Source organism: Marmota marmota, unplaced genomic scaffold (assembly GCF_001458135.2).
Source record: "Marmota marmota marmota unplaced genomic scaffold, marMar, whole genome shotgun sequence".
In the NCBI taxonomy this organism is placed as follows: domain Eukaryota; kingdom Metazoa; phylum Chordata; class Mammalia; order Rodentia; family Sciuridae; genus Marmota; species Marmota marmota.
The window spans coordinates 14,445,422-14,467,245 of record NW_026000057.1 but is presented as its reverse complement, the minus strand read 5'-3'; the positions used below and the strand labels follow the sequence as shown (position 1 = coordinate 14,467,245).

Here is a 21,824-nt window from a genome sequence, read left to right as displayed (position 1 = left end):
CATGGCAAATAAGCATACGAAAAGGAGTCCAACATATGTCATCAGGGATATGGAAATTAAAACAACTATGTGATTCCACAACACACGTATTAGAATGGCCAAAATCTAGGACACTGATACCACCGAACCTTGTCAGGGACATGGAGGAACAGGACCTCTCATCAGTACTGACAAAAACTGCAAATTGGCATGGCCATTTGGGAGGACATATTAGTGGTTTATTATAAAACTAAAACTTCTCTTACCATAAGATCTAAGAGTCAAACTCTTTGGTATTTATCTGAAGAACTTGAAAACTTATATCAACATCAAAACTTGTGCATTAATATTTAGAGCAGATTTATTCATAATTATAAAACTTTGGAAGCAACCAAAATATACTTCAGTAGATGAATGGATGAATAAACTCTAAGACAGAGAGACAATGAGAATATTGCTAAAAAGAAAGGAACTCTCAAACCATGAAAAGATATGGAGAAAACACTAGTTTGTATTACAAAGTGAAAGAAGTAAATATGAAATAGCAATACACAGTATGTTTCCAAGTATATGACTCTTCTCAGAAAAGATCAAACCATGGAGAGACCAAAAAACTATTTTTGGTTGCTAGGATTTAAAGAGGAAGGAAGGATGAACTGATGAAGCACAGTTGATACTGTGTATGACACCATAATGGTGGATACATGTCACTATGACCTTTGGATGATTTTGATGTGTCTGACTAGGTTCATGAGTTGTAACAAAAATACCGTTTTCCCATGGGAACCTAAACTGCTCTAAATCAGAAAGTCTATATGCATTTTGTTTATGGAACATTTTGTTTTCACTTTTTAAAAGGAGACTTTATATTTTAGAATAGTTTTAGGTTCACAGCAAAACTGAGCAGAAAATTCAAAAATTTCCCATATATACTTTGTCCCCAGTTACTCTATCCACATCCAACACCAGAAAGGCACATGGATTACAATGGAGGAAACATCTTGGCACTGTTATTACCCAAAGCTCACAACTTACTTCAGATTTCTTGGTTTTGTACATTCTATGGATTTTGACAAATATTTGATTATGATTAGTAGCTTATCAATCTTCTATAAGCCACCTAATTTTATAGAATTTAGTAAATAAAAAATGAAAAGTCAAACAAAATAACACTATCCTGGAAAATCACATGGCCTTTAGATGGGCTTATTAGACAAGGTTTTATGTTTTAGATGATAATAAAAAGATAAATAGTAATATTTTTGATTATTCACAGTTTGGGAATATTTTTCCTGAATTTTTTTATTAGATTATTGAGTATGTAAAATTAGACAGCTTATAGAACATGGATAAGTTATATTACAAGGAAAACAAACAGAGATAGAGCTTATCCAAAATTGTTACACAGAGTAAAAGAGTAAGAATAAAAGGCAAGAAAAAAATAAAACAAATAAAGAAGCCTGAGGAGAGCAAGCCTTTGAAGAGCTGGTTGGGAGACTTATAATAATAAAATAAATACATAACCTTGAGAATGTTATTTTACCAAACCAAAAATTCAAAAATTTGATGATATGGTCAACAGCAGCAAGTGCCACAGAAGCCCACGTACAAACTGAATGGTTTCCGATAGTTGAGGAAGCTACCAAAGAGTATAGCAAAAACATTTTTGGCTACAGTGACATATTCAAAGTAAGATTGCAGAGGATTAAGGAGTGAACAGAAGATGCTTTCCTTATAATAAGGCAGGAAAAACAATGACACAGAACATAGAGTTTTAATAAGGATTAAGTGACATGATATATGTATAGTACATGAAATGAACCTGGAGATATTAAGTACTAAACAAATGTTTCACCCTTTTAGGAGCTGTCCCTATGTCTCTGTTATTCCTTTATAGTAGTGAATAATATATTTTCTCTGATTCAAAAAAAATTCTTCAGCAGGGCGCAGTGGCACACACCTAAAATCCCAGCGGCTTAGGAGGCTGAGGCAGAAGGATTACATGTTCAAAGCCAGCCTCAGCAACTTACCTAGGCCCTAAGCAACTGAAGGAGACCCTGTCTCTAAATACAATATAAAAAAAGGGATTGGGGATGTGGCTCTATGGTTAAGTGCCCCTGGTTTCAATCCTCAGTATCAAAAGAAACAAACAAAATAAAATTCTTTATATGGTATAAATAATTCAGTTTGTTCTGGGCAGGGGACACTGACCTACAATTATCCTTAACAGTAATTTATTTATTTGCAACAACTGTCAACACAGTGCTAAAATACAATTTCAGTAGCATCTTCTGAACTCTCCTTCTTGCTTTAAAATGTACTATTATAAGCTCTGTACACTTCATAAATTTCAGGTCTCTTTTCCAACCCTTTTGAAATTAATTTTAATGGATAACTTTCAGAGTCATATTCCAATGAGCATCACCAAAAACTGGAAATCACCTGCTTCCTTGCCTTACTCATTTTATCATTCTTGGCTATGTTTTACTGTTTTATTTTGAAAGAACTACAAAGATACTTTTCTATTACTTTTGTAGCTACAGACCATCATGTTTCAATACAAGTTACAGTAAGTTTACAGATCTTCTAAGACTGTGATAAAATTTCATAACTTAAATTAATATTTTGGGTTCAACATTCATTAAAAGGAAAAAGCTCATTAGTATGCTTTGGTTAATGTTTAATGAGAATTTCCAAATAATTGCTACTTATTGGCATTGTAAATGCTTTATATTAAGATAACTATCTTTGAAACATTTATTTTCATTTTCAATTATTCAATCACAATAATTATAGCTCTGTTATTTATTTTTCAATGAACAAATTCCCCATCAGAAACAGACTGCTTTTTATCAGTGGGAAATTACTTAATTGTTTTTAAAGTGCTTGGTGACAAATACTATTCATCGTTCATTCCAAATGGCACACTATTAGTCATTATCTGGAAAATGGATGTTCTCCAAATTTTTCAGTATCAATTAACAACCAAATTAAATTCTTTCTTCAAGGCAATAATACATTTCATAACAAGACAGTAAAACTGGTTAGGTTTCATTAATGGCATTTGACTACTAATAACTTTTTATCTATATTTTGTAATGCAGTTAGGCTAGCTCTGCTGGATGTCATTTTTATCTAACTCTTACAATACAAAATCATCAACTCATTTTATTTTCTCTACTTTATGATAAAAAATTAGCATTTAAGAAAATAAAAGTGATGAGCATCTCACAGCATCTGGCAGCATTATAATTAGAGTTCTGTCAACTGAGCTATTACAAGCCTGATTCAAAAAGATTTAAAATTTAGACTTTAGTGAGGTTCGAAGTTTTACATAAGAATTATAAGTTAACAAAAATGCCAGTAAAATCTCTTAAGTGATATTTTAGCAATTTTACTCAAAATATCACTTTTAAAGTTTTCAGTTAAATATGACTTAATATCACCTTACAAATATTCACATTTTTATATACCTACGCTTATAACTCATTTTTGTTAAGAATGTCTCAGGTAGTGCCAATATGCCACACTAGACTGTAAACACCCTGTGTGGAGGTGTTAGTTGTATTCCTGCTATGATAACAAAATACTTTAGACTGGGTCATTTATAAGTGAAATTATTTCTCACAGTTCTAAAGGTTGAGAAGTCCAAAGTCAACGTCTAGTGAAAGCTACTGTTCATAGATGGCACTTTCTGTATGTATCCTCACATGGTGAAAAGCGCAAACAAGTTCCCTCTAGCTTCTGAATTGAGGGCACTAATCCCGTTCACATGGCTCCAGATAATACTATTGCACGAAAGATTGGATTTCAAGATATGAAATTTGGAGGGACACAAAGAGACCATAGTAAGTAGTGACCTAATAGGACTGAGTGTGCAGAAAGTGCTCAGCATTCATGTAACAATATTTGAATGAAGAAAAGACTTTTGTGACATTTTAACAGGTTAGAAGTTTATCATCTTCAAACTATTAATTTCATTTTCACCTATCTATTGATAACAACTATTGTAAACAGTTAATAAAATAATTACTCAAAAGAAAAAATGCAATGTGCATTTCTCATCCTTCCTCATTAACTAATACAATACTCTAACTTAGGAAGTTTAGTTATCAATGCTCCTGAATAATAGAAGTAGGAGAAAAAAGATACAGATAAAAGTACCCATAAAAATTATGTTATTTTTCAATTTCAGATATACCAAAAAATAAAACTTTGATAAAGAGATAGAAATGCAGTATTTTTAACTACTCAAAACATCTATTCTTTCTTAATTTCTTAGAGAATTAACTTTAAGGAGAGGGCTTAGTAATCACTAAAGAAAAACTGATTAGTCTGACATTTCTATGTATGGAAACAGTTAGATACGATCACAAAACCCTGCTGCAGGACTAGGAAGAAGGTTATATATAATAGGACACCTATACAGGAGAATTTGGGATAAAAAATTATTAAATATTGCTCTCAGCATATATATTAGTTTCTGACTGCTGCTGTAACAAAATTACCAAAACCTTAGTGAATTAAAACACTACAAATTTATTATCTTATATTCTGTAGTTCAGAAGACCAAAATCCATTTCCTTGGGCTAAATTTAAGGTATCTTTGCACAGATCTGGTTCTTGCATAGGCTTTAAGTAAAGAATATATTTCCTGGCTCTTTTCATCTTCAAGAGAATTCTACTTGAATCCTTTGACCTGTGGTCCCCTCCTCACACCATTCCACCTTTATGATTCCTTCATCACAGCAACTGTTACTGCCTTGGATCTCCTTGTGTCTTTCTTATTAGGGCCTCTGTGATTACAAGTGGGCCCACTTGGATGAACCAGAATAATTTCCCATGTTATTAATTGAATCACATCTGCCATGTCTCTTTGACTATGACAAACGCCATAGCCATAAGTTCTGGTGATTAGGACATGGACATTTTTGCAGGACCATTATTCAGCCTACCATAGGATATAATTCCTGAAGATTAATAATATGAATAAAATGAATATAAAGTAATTTTAAGTTTTATGATTTTATATCTGAGATGTATAATAAAATTTACTAGAAGAAATGTTTTAAAAACTGGGAAAATATGTCTAATATTCTATAGTAAATGAAACCATGCTAAAAATTCATAGCAAAAGGAACAAAATATAAAGAATAGTAAACTAAGACATGTTTTAAGGAAAAGATTTTAAATATATATACACAAAGAAACACTGTTTTGCAACAACAAAGATGAGCAATTGCAAAGAACTTGAAATGAGCTCTTTAAACTGATCTCAAATATGATTTTTTTTCTTGACAAGCACAGCTGTGTTGCCCAAAATAAGTTGAAGTCTATTATTAAAACAAACAAAAAGTCATGCAGCGAAAAGGCACAGAAAGACTGGCAGGATCATGAATTGTAGTGCAATAATAATTCAATATAATTACAAAGCATGCCTAAACTAAAGAAAGAAAATGGATTGCATAAACAGCCTTTTATTTCTATGAAAAAGCTCTTATGTATTTCTGATGAGACAAAGTGCCTGTGTATAGATTATTACAATAAACCATAATGCCCAATTTTTCCCCATGAGTGCAATAGTTCATATTTTCATTTATGAAAATCCCACTGGCTCAAGTCAGTGTAGGAAATGAATAGAAAAATCAACAAATATTGTAAGCATAGAGCAGATGCCACCAAGAGTCTAACAAATCATTCTTCTCACAGTCTTGAATGCACCTACTTCATTTGTCACAGATAGCACCACAAAAGCTGATAAAATTAGAAGTTACTGTTCTAGTAACTTTGAGTTGTGATGTAAACACTTATGTGATAATTTGGGTGACCCTACTATTAATGTCAGTAAATGTCACTTATAGTATTAATACTGATACCTTACAAAAAATTTATATAGTAGAATGTGAATGAACATACAGATATAAGAAATAGGAACTATAAAGCTACAGAATGAGACCATAAAACGGGCTGAAGGATGGCGTGGTAGCACACACCTGTAATCCCAGAGGCTCAGGGGGCTGAGGCAGGAGGATTACAAGTTCAAAGTCAACTTCAGCAACTTAGCAAGACCCTAAGCAATTTAGTGAGACCATGTGTCAAAATCAAAAATCAAAAGGGCTGGGGGTCAGGATGTGACTCAGTGATTAAGTGCCCCTGGATTCAATCCCCAGTACCCCTGCCAAAAAAAAAAAAAAATCAGGCTAAAGGAGCTTATAACCACAGAGATATGAAAGCACATAAATAATATGAATATGGATGTAGTGTTTCCTCCACTACACAAGTACAATTTGTGAATTGTGTGAGATTACTTTTAGTTTAGCCAATATTATTTGGCTTTCAAAACAAAAATAAGTAAGTGGGAAGGAATTTTTCCAAATGTAATTGGCTAAGATTTCTTGACCACAATGTCAATGCTGATTACCTTGAGTGCTTTGTTGTTTGATAATCAATTTTAAACACTGGAGAAAGGAGTTGCACCTCTCCCTTTGTAAATTGTTCCATGTCTGTCTGCTGCCTGACTAGTAGCAATTAAATGTTCTATCTACCCCCAGGCTCTGTGTTCTGCATTGTGCTTTCTGGAATAAGCATATAAGCAACTGCTTGTTGAGGTAACAAAGTCTGACTGGAGAGGAAAATGTTGTGAAAATATTGAAATTTCCAAAATGTTAGGATTTTCTTTATTTCAGATGATCCTTTTAAGGAAGAGTTCTAGGAGGCTATTAAGAAATAGAGCCACAAGTATACAATGAGACTACTGTTAAACCCATAAATAGTTTGGTTTATTTTCTTCAGCACTTTCTTTAAGGTTAGATTCTCTTGGGAAATACTGTAACAGTTGCAAATGCATAGGGTCACTATCACTGAATAGTTACAGTGCCAGGCAAAATACTATTGCTTTAAATTTGTAGTGTTTCCCCTTTGTTTAAGGTGTAACACAGCAGATATCCAACAGACCCAAACCCAGTTCTATCTGATAGAAACTCACATACTGTCCACCATTATTTTTCCATGAATGAATATTCTGTTCTTAGACAAATCTAATCCCTCTTTTTGAGGAACATTTTTTTATACATTTTTGTTTTTGTACTTATTTTGTACTTATTTGTTTGCTTTTAAAGGCATCCTCTCATGATAATTTCTACCCATGAATGAATGTGTTTTTGAGCTGCTCTCTTGAGTCTTCACTGTTGATTCTGATCAGTGTAACAAGTCATGAAGAACAAGTTTTGTCTAGATCATTATTACCTTAGAAGACATTTTAATGCTATTTATATACCTGCAATTTGTGCCTTTCCTAACTATTAAGCAACAAGGCTGAATAAATCTACGGATTAAACCTATAAAATCTGACATCCTCACAAGATAAGTCTATGAAATTTTATAGAGGTATATGAAGTAAACATTACTGAAAGCAAAAATATAATAATTAGGATACAGCAAAATATTTAAGTCTATTTGATGACTATAGTTCTAATTCTAACATTTAGGCTGTGTCCACCAACATGAGGTGTAGAATAGACCAATTTTCATCCAGATTATCTGATCAAAAGAAAGAGTAAATAAATAATTTAACTCCTCTGGAGAAAGGTCTCCCTCCAAAATTTCCAAAATTAATACTCTATAGTAATGCTCAAAATTAATCTAGTGTTTAAATTTGTTCTGCAAATCCTTTTACTTAAAAAAGCCAAGAATAGAAATTATTCATTCATTTATTCATTCAATATTAGCTAATATAAGAAATTATTTATGTGTTCATTACCTATAGTCTACCATCTTCTATATTTTATGGAAAATCAAAAGTAGAATATATTACTTTTAACTTTAAGAGGTTTATAGTCCATTAGGGAATTAAAGTAATATATACAAAAAATATATACAGTATATAAAGTATCATATTTAAGTAAAAATAATTAGAGATGAAAGAGATGGATTAAAAATAGGTCAAAATGAGGAAAATAGCCATAATAGGATCTGATTAGAGGATAAGAGTTCACTGGAAATGGGACTAAATAATATGGGCAAAGCTTCCATGGTGACAATCTGAACCCAGGAATAATTTTTTTTCCCACAAGCTACTATATTGGGTCTGTACAGGAGAATAAGATTATTAGAAATGATGAAATATTTATTACAATCCTCAAACTGTAAAAAGTTCTTCCTTTTCTAATATCTGTTTTTCCAGGTGTATTCAACTCAGTACAGTCACATAATTGCTCATGGGACCTAGAGAAGTTTAGGTCCCTCATACTTAGAAGGTATTCCATATTTATAAAAGAATAAATACATTAATGACACATGTGGGGCTCTGACTCATGTGAATAAATTTAAACAAGAAAAATGATCCTGGCATTAGTTGCACCTCAGATATGATTCCAGAGGCAACCAAGGTAAACAGTGGGGATATTCCCAAGAAGACACAACATCTCTATAGTGGTGTTTGGGTTGGTGTAAGTGGTGGCATGCAAGATGTACAGGGTTCAGAGAGGAGCATGGAAATCAAACAGATGTACTGATGCACTTAAAACTATGCCTTTAGGAAATGTTATCTCTTACTCTCACATAGAAATGTGTTTATACAGACAAAGCACGTTTTCAATTAACAAGTGCTATGTTAGTCTCCTCAATGATATATGGCAGTTATATCTTATTTCAGAGAAGTCTTCTAGTGATCAATAATGTAGATCTATATCGTTGAAATGAACAAAAAAGTCACTGGAGGTGAACTTTGGATTTGATCCCAAAATCTTCTTTTAAATAATTCTCTAAATGTATCTCCATACTATCCAAGAATAGCAATTCTTTGGGGACTTATATATGTGCTCCTACAAAATAAAAATTAAAAATAACATTCATATCACAATTAGATATACTGATGAGTATCATAAGTTAAATACAACATATAATCACTATGCTTCTACTAGGAATAAAGAAGTAAATATTTTAAATCATTCTTTCTCTAGTTCACAATACTCCTGGAAAGATTATACTGTACTCTAACCATTTTTTATTAGCCTTACTATCCAAACTGGTATGACTACTTAATGTATAAAATCTAATTATCTCAAACGATCAAACAAAAAAACCCTTGGGTCTTCCTTCTCTCACCTCAAGTATCATACCTGCACATCGTTATGTCAAAAAGGGAATAGATCTAATGTTCTAAAACCTTGAATGGCAATCCTTTTACTTAAAAAAGCTAAGAATAGAAATTATTCATTCATTTATTCATTCAATATTAGCTAATATAAGAAATTATATATGTATTCATTACCTATAGTCTAGCATCTTCTATATTTTATGGAAAATCAAAAGTAGAATATATTACTTTTAACTTTAAGAGGTTTATCATCCATTAGGGAATTAAAGGAATATATACAAAAAATAACAATACTTAGAATATCTTTTAAGAACTTAGAGGTAATTATATTATACAACATTCAGGAAACATAGAGGTCTTTGTCCCTAAAATATAAATCATCATGGGCAAAGGGCAGTCTCCCAAATCTTTCTTCTCTATTTTCTCCGAGAGGAGGTAGCCTAGTCACCATTTCTCACCCTTCATCTGTCTTTCCATTGCCTTTTTGCCTTGGTTCTCTATCTTTTCAGAGAGTTCTGGTACCTATTTTATGAAAATAAATTTTCCTCTTTGCTTCTCACAGTTCCCTGCTCCACACATCACTAAATTAGCATCTCAGAGTAAACAAAGTTTCTCCTCTGGAAACTGTAAGAAAAAACTGTGAATATGTAAAGCATTTTTGGAGGCTCACACATATAAACATATTAGAAAGAAAAAAAACTGTTGCTCAAGAGTTTTTATTACATAAATCCTTTTCCCAAATGACACAAGTCATAGCTTTTCAGGGAGAATACATGAATTTTTGCAAAACTTTAAGTTTCAGTGCAACACTAAGGTTAAATTTGAATTGCAAAAGTATATAGTCATTAGTTTAACAAAACCTGGGAATTCAGATATTTATACTAAGAACACATATTTTCCTTACAGTGACTCCTTATTTTTCAGTTATAATTGTAATTACACTAAAATTAATTGTACTTACTCTAAAATAATTGTACTTACTCTAAAATTTTGACAAAGATATTAAACTGTCATCTTACCATTGTTGTTTCTTGAATGGATCCAAAACTGTTAATAAAAATGTTCACTACCACATCAACAGGAATGCCTATGAATAAAAATTAAGAATATATTTAGTATTTATAAAAAAAAAAAACTTGATCAGAATCTTCCTGATATGGTATTTTTTCATCCACACTGAGATGCAAAATCTATGGTCTTACTATAATATGTTCACAACTATATTAAAATATTTTTCTAAGTAGGGATCATAATACAAATAAAAATGAGTTGTGTTTTATAATGTTTGATATTCAGAAATATTTCTCCTAATTTGCAAAACTCTAGAAAATATATTTAACTTTTAAAAAATGCTTCAATTGGCCTACTGCATTTAGCTCTATGAAAATGCAAATTATTCTTTTAAAAATCATTTTTAAAATAGTTCATTTTTCATTTTTCTAATTATTCCAGATTTTTAAATCAAATGGCATAATACTATTCAATAACTTTTACTTGTAATGACTATAGTTTAATTTTTAATTCATGAAAATGCAAAGTTAACAAGATGTGTAACAGAACCATTATAAAGATTTCTGACTGACCTGTTTGAAAATAATTTGAAAGTTCATGGAGTGAGAACTAAGGTATAATGTTGCAACTCTTTCTCTTTTTTTCAAATCATTGTGACTGCTGTTTGGGCTATCAAAGAGAAAATGTGAATTTAGCCTTTTAGCCACATAACCACTGCCTGATGAAAACCAGGTGGGGAATCAATATATGGTGGACATGTGACAACCCAGACCATGGCGGTTGTTGAAAGTAACTGAATAGGTTCTGGTAATGAACAAACCCCCCTGTTTTTACAACATAGTTGTATAACTTCACTTGACTAGAAGCAGCTGCAGACCATTTTTCTGCAAAGGAGAAAAAAATATCAAGCCTTATAATGTTAATCTGATCTACATTAATACCTGTCCTTAACCAACAATAAGAATTATAGTTTTCCAGAGGAAATTTTTTTCCACATAGTTTTCCCTAATTCATCAAGAGGATTAAAGAAAAATGTTGGGGTAAGTATACAAATATACAATCTACTCATGACTTTTACTTATTGAAGTAGAGTTTTTGTTCTTGAAATGTGTAATAAATGATAATATTCTGTTGGAATAAAAATAATCTCTGTTGTAGAACATGTAGTCACTTTTATTCATAAAGTTAACATGTTTTAAAAACCATATGGCCATTTTTTCAGCAAAAAGAGATTTTTTTTAATCAATGTGAAACACTAACAAAAGTAAAAGAGAACTTACGTAAATATCAGAACTGCTCTTTTTTCTCTAAATGGGTAAATGATTGTTCTACAGATTATAACTTTTGTGTCTGTAAATGAAATCCAGAGCTGTATGCAACTTAAAAATTTTTAACCACTAAAGTTAAGAATACACAGAAAATCTTAGAAAATCCATTATTACTTAAAAAATCCATTATATGAATTAGCCTCTTCACGGTACATCATTTTTTATTTTCTTAAACTAAGAACCATATTAAACTCTTAAAATTGCTTATCATTGACTATGTCAGCATTAAATTGCTCTGAACTTAAAAGCATATTACAGTACAGTTATATGTCAATTTGAAATCATATTGTTTTGCATATCACAAAAATGTATTTTTAAACTTATAAAGAATGAAGAGTTTCTTTTTAGAGGCAGGCAGGCAGGCAACAAACCTTTGAAATTTGGTCTTATCCTAGGATCATAACTGACCAATAGTCTGTTCAAGATATTGCTAGTGGAATTGGCAGGTACCCTTGCGAGGTCCTCTGCTGATTGCTGACTATAAGAGAAAGAAAAGAAAATTTTATGAGTACGAAACAACAAGCAACAGAAATGGGTTGTTTTCAACGAGATAAAAGATTTGGCTTTTTTAAGACAAATTCACAGCTATGACAGGGCTTTTCCAAATACAAGTGAATGAGAAGTAGCAAATATTTTAAGAAGCCCAAGAGATATTTGTATATAAAATAAAAATAACAACAAAGTATTTTAGCACTTACTTTACTAAATGCTCAAAACACTGGCCTAAAAACTCCAAGTCACTTCTAATAATCAGATATCCTTACTTATCCTGAAACAACCCACAATCAAAATCTGGGAAAGCACAAAAGAGTCAACCCATTAAGTCAAAAAGAGCCAAGAACAGTTTTGAACAACACATATTATTAACTTTCTGCTTAAGCAAAGGAGAGTGGTCATTTTATGAGATATTATAGCTAGTGATGTAGCCTAAGAATTCATAAAAACAATCATGCCAACATTTATAGAGTGATATTTCTCAAGACACAGTGAATGTTCTGATTACTGAGTTAAATATAGTAGTCCAAGCCAGGCGTGGTGTCAAACACCTATAATCCCAGTGGCTCGGAAGGCTGAGACAAGAGGATCACAAGTTCAAAGCTAGCCTCAGCAACTTAGCAAGGCCCTGTCTCAAAAGACAAAATAAAAAGGGGTAGGGATTTGGCTCAGTGGTTTAGCAACCCTGGGTTAAATCCCTGGTGCCTCCCCCCACCACCACCAAAAAAAAAAAAAAGAATAAAAAGTACACACACACACACACACACACGTGTGTGTATATATGGGGGGATAGTTAGGTCATGGGAGGAAAATGCTCTACAGAGCTATAAGACATAACTAGCTATTCATTTACTGAATGTATTATCATTAACTTTTTATTAAAAAGAAAAAAAAAACCTGCCATGTTTTCCTATTTTAACTTTTGCTATTTTAACTCTTTGAATAATGAGACATGACTAAATAGGTGGTTGCTTCAGAGAACTTATATAAAAGAGAAAGGCTTCCCTCAGAAGCCAAGGGAAATTTTTTTGGTTTTGTTTTTGGTTTGGTTTGTTTAACCACCAAAATGTTTTGTTGGATAATCAATTTCCACCCCCCCAAAAAAAAAAAAAATTTAAAAAGCTCATGACAATCACAAAGAAGATTAAAACTATTCTTAGAGTATCTAGCATTGCCTATATATATTTATAAGGCAAAAAGGTTTAATTTCATAAACTATGTTAATTTGTGTGAAGCAAACTTTGTTGCAACAGGCTTGGCTTTGTACTGAAATCAACTCTTTCCTATCAGGAAATTTTATTCTGACTTAATTATCATACAATTTTTGGATACGAGCAACCACTACAGGTGAAATATGACAGCACAAAGTTTATTTAAAAATCTAAAATGACTATGAATTGATACAGACAACTCTTTCAAATAGAAATGACTCAGAGTGTAAAACATTAAATCAAAAATGAAAATAAATTAGTTAAAATCCCAAAGGTTCAGGAGCTTATGTAGATTTTTTAAAATTGCTTCCTATGTCCCTATCAGCTTCCACATCACAGCTTCAGGGATTTCAGCACTGGTAATGACATTTTCTATTTCATTGCAGGTGAAACTGTAACCTCCTTACAGCCCATTGTGATTCCTTCAAAAGATGGGAAGCTCTACAGAGAAGGAGAGTATGTGGTGAAACTGGATACTGGATGAAAACTGGTGTTTGAACCTATCACATTTTGAAGTTTTCTCATTCAAATGAGGAAACAGAATTGATTATGAAATGCACTTGTATTGGATCAATTAGCCTGCTATTGTGCCTCCTGATATAAAATCCTTTATATGTCTTCAAAGCAATGAAAAAACAACATAATTAACACCAATTTTTGTAGAGTAGAACTTCCTAGCCTAATTTTTTTTTCTACCTATCAGCTATATCAAATTCAAATACCAGCCTTCTAATTCAGCAGCAAATTTCATCTTTCCTCCATGCATTGGTACAGAATTGATCCTTGTTCCCTGAATGTTAAGATTTATACTTTCCATCATGCTGCTCTAAACACAATGTTTTATTTATTTGTTTGTTTGTTTATTTATTTATTTATTTATAGCAGGGATTAAACCAGGAGGGCTAAAATTCCCCAGCCCATTTTATGTATTTTTATTTTGAGACAAGGTCTCACTAAGTTACCTAGGCCTCTCTAAGTTGCTGAGGCTGACTTTGAACTCGCTATCCTCTTGCCTCAGCTTTCCAAGTCGCTGGGATTATAGGCACATACCACCAAAACTGTCCCCAATGTCCTTAAAATTGTTTTAAAACATCAATTTTCTAAAATTTTTCCTCAGTCATGCCACCTTATACCAATGAACACAAACTAATAAACATACCATTTGCAATTATTTTGTAACTTTTTTTCATATCTGTGTAAAGTACTAACTACAATGCAAACAGTATGGTTATTGAGGAACAGGTGACTCCCATACTTTTATGGTTCTCCATAGTTTTTGCTTAGTATTAAATACACAGTGGTTCAAGTACTTTACATCTTCCAACTTTTCCCAGTAAATTTCAGCATCATGGAGAGAAAGAAAGAAGCCAGATTGGTAGAGGAGAGAGCAGGAGTTAAGTAAATAAAATGAAAGAGTACATAGTATATGAAGAAACTGAGACACAGAAAGATTAAGGGATTTTTCTAAGATGGTAGAATAAGACTGGGGCTGTAATTCAGTGATAGAATACTTTGCGCAGCATACATGAGATCCTGGGTTCCCCAAGCATCATCAAAAGCAAAAGCAAAACAACACACAGATACACACACACACACACACACACACACACACATACATATACAGAGAGAGAGAGAGAGAGAGAGAGAGAGAGAGAGAGAATAAATATTGGCTATTCTTAGTTAGGATTCTCATTCCAAGTAATGCTGACCTAAAGGAAATGAAATTAAATCTATCTTCTTATTAACATTTGTCAAAGGACAAAATTACAACAATTGAGTTTTAACATCTTAATTGATTTTATTTTCAACTATAGAATCAGACAACACTTCATTGCAAAATAAAATAATAACATAAATGTTCCAAAGAATTCATCAGAGACGATTTTCTTGGGTAGATAGGAAGAAAGTGGAAAAAATAAATAAATAAACAAGGTAAATTGTTCATTTCAGAGTTATTTTTCTCTACATGAGGGACAAAGGGTCAGAGTAATAGAAAAACAATTGATTAACAGCAGATTACTTCAAATTACTTTTTTTGTATAAGGATTAAGGCAAAAGGCATTTATTATTATGGCAACTGAAACCGACCTGTTTAGGAAATTGACAGTAATCTCTAATACTAATTTCTTGGGAAGGAAAATAAACCTCTAGTTTTGTCACAGAAGAGGTGTCTCTAAAGAAGGATCCCAGGGGTTCCCAGAAAGAAGGGGAATTGGACTCAGGACCAGCAGGGTTTTTGGCATAAGTAAAGGCAAAGAAATTGAGCATGTGCCAATCAGGCCTAGACAGAGGTTTGCTTAGGAATGTGGAAGCACAAGCAAGGGAGAACATGTGCTATCTTAATAAGAAGCAGCAAACCTTGCCAGGTTGGTGTCACATGCCTATTGTCCAAGTGGCTTGGGAGACTGAGGCTGGAGGATCATGAGTCCAGAGCCAGCCTTGGCAATTTAGCTGGGGACTTGGCTCAGTGATTAAACAACCCTGGGTTCAATCCTGGGTACCCATCCCCAACACTGCGCCTCAAAAAAAAAACCAAAAAAAAAAAACAAAAAACCCAGCAACCTGTTGGTTTGGGGTTTTTTAGAGGAAGGGTTGGCTAGTGGCTGGACTAGAGGTTAAACTGGGGAGAGGTTAAGCAATTTCATGCCAGTTTTCCCCCTACTTGTCCACTGCCCTTCTGTTACTTTTGCAGACAAGAATAGGGGTCAAGGGTGCAGACCAAGGTCATAACCTGGGTTGATCAGGAGTTGTACTGTTTATGAGCACCTTCTTGCATTTCAGTGGTTCACAGATGTCTCCTGCATTTTAGTGACTCCTGGGCACTTCCTTTAAGAATCAGTATATCTTTTTTGTATCCCCAATTTCCTATCCCAGTTAGTTTGGCAATGTGGGACTTCATTGTGAGTGGCTCCATTCTGATTGTTACCCATTTTGTTGGAATGGGTAACAATCAAAATCAGAAGTTGGGTCCCAAGAAAAGGCCTCCAGTAATTTTTATTTGATGTCATCCAGAGAGATATTTAATTAGGGTTTATATATGTGCTTTGGGTTCTATTAGTGTTATGGTTTGGATGTGAGGTGTCCCCCAAAAGCTCACATGTGAGACAACGCAAGAAGGTTCAGAGGAGAAATAATCGGGTTGTAAAAGTCTTAATCCAAGTGATTTAATTCCCTGATAGGGATTAAGTGAGTTGTAACTGAAATGGCAGGGTACCACTAGAGGAAGAGAGAATTGGGGTGTGGCTTTGGGAATATATTTGTATCTGTTGAGTGGCGTCTCTCTCTTTCTCTGTTTTCTGATCATCCTAGGAGCTGCTTCTCTGTGCCACATTCTTCCACCATGATGTTCAGCCTCATTTCAAGCCCGGAGAAATGAAGCTGGCCCTCCAAGGACTAAGACCTCTGAAACCGTGTGCCCCTAAATAAACCTTTCCTCCTCTACAGTTTTCCTGGTCAGGTCTTTTTATTCACAGCAGCAAAGAAAGCTGACTAAAACAATTAGTCTTACTAATCATTTTTTTTTTTAAATCATTGGTACTGAGAATATGGATTGGCCTATTCTTCAAATGCTCAGCGTTATACTAGCCACTTCCAAATTCTATTTCTCCCTGTGGTTAAAAACAAATGTGTGTTTGTTAACAACAAAACTATGCCCCAGTTGACAAAATCTGTAGAAAATTAAACAAAAAATCCCAAGAGTTTTTTTTTTTATCAAGTATCACACAGCCCCTTCTCTTCTATTCTTTATTTGTGTCGATTTGAATTTCCATGACTCTGCTGCAGGTAACCTGACATAAATATTTAATCAACTTTCATATTAGAAATTCAGAGACTTTAAAAGTTAAATGGAATTCCATGTAGTTTATATTCACAAGCATGAATTTTGGATTCTTTCCCACCTAAGGAAAAAAATAGAAATCACATCTTTTAGTTTATCAGTATTAAAATCACAATCATCTATCTCTACTGTTGAAAATGTTTAAGCATTAGATGAACATAGCTATGCCTGCAAATTACTATATATAAATGCCTTACAATTTCGAAAGTGATATCATCTAGGCAAAATGAGCAGGAAGGAGAAGAGTTAAATGACTTTGATTAGGTCACACACTTAATGCCTGGTCCATTATTAACATCTTCATATTCTGAATCTCAGTCCAATGCTTTATCCATTTGACTACATTATTATGTTTGATTTCAAGAAATCTAACAATTCTAATATATCACAAAGGATTTATTTCTTGAGAATATGATACTAATTTAAGAAAATAACTTACTCTACTAAGACAAAGTGATCAAATGACTAGAGAAAATAATGTTTCATATCAAAAGCCTTTTTACAACCAGTCCGCTTTTGTTCACTTGCCTAAACTTCAACCAATGTCATTACTAATATGCAAAGTTATGCAAGGAATGTGTCAGGCTGTATAGCTGCATGATATAATGTTTTCCAGCACTGAGGGCAAAATCCAGAAATTTCTTTGTAAAGGGGGAAGGCTGAATTTTCCTTCAACTCTAGAATATTCTTATTTTTGCATGACCCTTTAGTGACTATTTCAAAACAAGTCTGTATGAGCATATTGTCTTAATCTTCTCCCTCAAACCAAAAGTCTAAGTCTAAAGGGATTGATTTTTTTTTTTCAGAGTTATAAATGCACCAACTGTGGTCACAGGAACTCTCAGACCTGAATGCAGTGTGTTATATGGCACTGTAAGTAAACTAGGGGTGGGGGCTCCTCTGGACATAAGTGAAAGTAACCACAAAGCCACAGACATAAGGTATGCAAAGCGTATAGGTAGTAGTATTTTCTTTCTGCTCTAAGGAAATGACTTTTTACCTCTTTTGTTAGGTGACAGACACATCTGAGAATCCAATGAAACCCATGTTTCCCTGAAAAAATGTACACAAGGTTTGCAATTCTTTGGGAGTCCTTTATCTGTGGACTAATTTAAGATACCATTCTTCAAAGAAACAGATATAATCATTCATCTTCACATAGAAGAGATGCTAACTCTGTGGGAGGCCTTGGTAAATGCTAATTGTTCTTCCCAGACACCAGAAGATATAAGAAAACACAAAGGATCTTTGTTGGGTGAGCCTTTAGATGGTAGATGCCTTTCTGAATACCAAACTAAAGGAACTCACAAAGAAATCATATCAAAGAAAAAAAATACAACTGCAAATAGTGGCAACAATGACTTTATTATTCACTGTTTTTTTAAAAGCTGATATCCTATAAAGTTAGGGGAGAAGAGAATATTTTAAACAGGAAAGGTGGGGAGAGGTATTTTACAGTGACCTCTCACAATGATGGTAAGATGTCCAAGTGGGACACAGAGGTCAACTGACAGGATACTCAGTGGTCAAAGTCAGAATGATTTTGATGACAAAATAAAATAGTGCTGGATTATAATACAAAGTATAAAAAGAAATATATGAGTCCAAACTGGTAAACATAGATGAATAAATAAATAAATAAATGGGGAAAAACAGCACATCTCCCAGGCAGAATTCCAATAACTGGTATAGAACCTCTGCTTTCAAATTAGTGGAACAGAACACCCCACTCCTTAGTGTAGTGCTTCATTCCTACCAAATGGTTTGGGATGTAAAAGGAGACAGGAGAGTAACTTTACAATAGAGGAACTTGACAATCACTCTCGGAGCAGATGACCAAGAATAACATCAACAGTGACGTCATATTAAAAAAATGTACCCTTTATAAGATGTAATGAGAATGGCATTTTAACCCATTCTGGTCTTCCTCCCTAAAGCATATGACCGTTTAATCATGAGAAAAATGCCAGGCTAACTGAAATTTAGGAATAGTCTATAAAGTTCCTGACCAGTACTCCTCACGGCTGGAAAGGGCAAAAAAGAAACTGGATGACACTTTCTTATTTCAAAATCCATAGTCTTACCTGGAAGCAAGTGATCATATAGGAGTCACGTCTTGATAACGTGTATAGCTGAGGCTTATGAAAAAAAACCTGTCACAGGTCTGTTCATATCAACTTATTGAAAGTTCAGCATGACATTTACATCTACACAGAACAATTTTTAGACATACAGGTAGGTAGAGAGATAACCAGATAGACATTCAAAGAATTTAATACTTCATAAATATCAGTAATTATTTATGAATATAGATCATTGTGAGCTTATTATAGAGTATTTTATTTGCTTTGTATTTTCCTATCTATCCCATAACATGCCATCTCTTTTGACAGCTTTCATATTTATTTTCCATTCATTTTCATGGATTAAACTATGAATAGAAGGTCATGAATACAGACAGTAAGTGATAACTTTTATACCATTAGTTTAGTCTAAATTTATTTAAAAAGAATGTGTTTATGGTATGTGTATGTGTGTGACAAAGTCTGTTGGGTTCTTATGGGCCAAGAATCTTAATTAAGAACAGTTTTCCTCAGTGTTCATTTTATTTATCCCCCATTTGGGCTGAAGGAACTGTCATAGCCTGTGGAAACATTATCAAATCTTTTATATCTCCAATTATACCATTACATCATTCATGGCTAAAATAAAAGTATTTTTCATTAAGTAGAAACATTTATTTGGAAAGATGCTAGATTTTGAACCAGCAATTTCCAAAGGCCATTGAAGGCTAACCTTGGTCACTTTTAACTTCATATCACATGTGAGATGACTCACTCTCTGAACAACATGGCAGAAGTATCTCCTATTTAGATGGTATGTTTCTCAAATAGTGTAAAATATTATACATTCTCGCTTATTCTAATTGATTTCCTCCTGAGATACAAACCGCATGACATAAGGAATCATATTTAAAACTCAACCCAAACAGAATACAGTATTGTGTAGTCACTTCCCATTTACATAACAGGGTTTAATCTGGCCCAGCAAATACAAATGTACAGTAAAACTTCTAATTCTATTGTAATGGAATCTTTTTTCCTTAATTTTCTACATATAGTACAAATATAAAATATTTCCTTCTTGGCCCAAGAAAAATGTTTATAAGATAACCCCCCCCACACACACACACACACACACACATCCAAGTTAAGTGTTAGTGTAATTGAAAAACATTTCCCAAGATTCAAGAGACTAGTGGTGCAGCTCCATTCCATATGATGTTAAGCAGATCACTGTGAGCTTCCGTACACTTACCTTGAAATTAACGGTTCAAAATTAGATTGTCTCTAAAATCCTCTTCAGTTGATAATCTGATTCTACCAAGAGTGAATACAGTGTTACTCAATCAGGATGTCCCTTCAGAAGTGAGGCTTCTCCCAGGAATGTTGGTTGCTCAAGGTTTGGAACTAAGTCTCTTCTGGAATAGCCTTCCAGAAGGAATGGACCACTGAAACCCTGAGATACAGTTGTTGATCAGAAATATCAGTTACAACCCTAGGCCTGATGTAACTTGTCTTGCCTTGTGGCAGCCTGTATCCAATGTTTGAAATGGAGATGCAAATGGCCGTGTCCCTTTCTATGAACTGAGACAACTCTGAAGGACTATCTAAGATTCAAAGCTCCGTGTGGCATGGACCACTGATTCAGATAAAACCTACACTGTTTCTGTGTTTTAACCACTTTGCTTATAATTAAGAGCTGTTGTTCCCCAAAGCAATCCCTTTCATGCAAATCTTCATCTCAGAGTCTATCTATGAAAGAAGTTAACATACAACATCAAAACACTAAGTCCCGTGGTTGGATTATGATCTGAGTGATCCCCAAAGACTCATGTGCTGGAAACTTGTTTCCCAGCATGGCAAAGTAGAACTTTAAAAGATAGGGCTTAGGGAAAAACAATTAGATCGTAGGGGCATTATCCTAAGAAGAGATTAATGCTGGTCTTGCTGAATGTGGTGAGTTGGACTTCTCACCTCTAAAACTTGAGCTAACTAAACCTCTTTTTAAAATAAAGTACCTCGTCCTAGATAGTTTGTTATAGCATCAGAAAATGGACTAATAAACTAAGCTTCCTTAAAAACACAGAAAACTTTAATCAATTATGCCACCAAAATGATAAATTTCTCTTTTACTTTAGGCATTCTTCACTTAACAAATTTTGAGTATTTACTCTATGCCCTGCACATTAACATCTGGTTATACATTTGAGAATCAAAAAAAACAGTTATTATTTTAAATGAAAATAATATTTAAAACCTTGGTTTTAATAGAACTTGTCTAATGATTCTCAATCCTGGCTATACACTGGATTTAGCTGAGGAGCTCTAGAAACTAATTATGTCTAACACTAGGAAAATCCTCAAATGAAATGTGAGCAAATAAGGGAAGATAAGCCAACAATTGATAAATTGAGAGACTCCCCCAGAAGAGGTAAATCCAGAAGGGTGAGGTATCAAAAAAACTCAAGGAAAAATAAAATATCATGGAATGGTTAGTTAAAATGGCCAAGTGACCACTGGAGGTTAAGATGAGAATGAAAACTCCCCGTGAGATTTAACAAGAGTACTATTTTTTGATTAAGAAAGAGGTAGAAGGCAGATTGGAATAGGTAGACTAGTAATGACGAGCAAGTGCATTGGACATGTTGCAAAGCTTGACTAGCAGTGACACCAACATATCCACACAGCAGGAATCTCCAGATTTCCCTTCCCTCCATGGTCACAGATTCAACAGCAATACATGGATCAGTGTCCTTTGTGGAAAGTCTAAAACTAGTTTGGAGTCTTCTGCACCCCAGGAAA

General features: G+C 33.5%; 1 protein-coding gene across 1 annotated transcript in view; it reads right to left on the bottom strand.

Annotated features, from left to right (window-relative positions):
* Positions 1-21,824, bottom strand: part of Glrb (glycine receptor beta) — an 89,756-nt gene that overhangs the window by 35,369 nt on the left and 32,563 nt on the right. Inside the window, exons 3-4 of the mRNA XM_015484408.2 lie at positions 11,787-11,893; positions 10,096-10,163 (exon numbers count right to left, since the gene is read on the bottom strand). Coding sequence (XP_015339894.1) covers positions 10,096-10,163; positions 11,787-11,893 — 175 coding nt within the window. The remainder of the gene's footprint in view (positions 1-10,095; positions 10,164-11,786; positions 11,894-21,824) is intronic.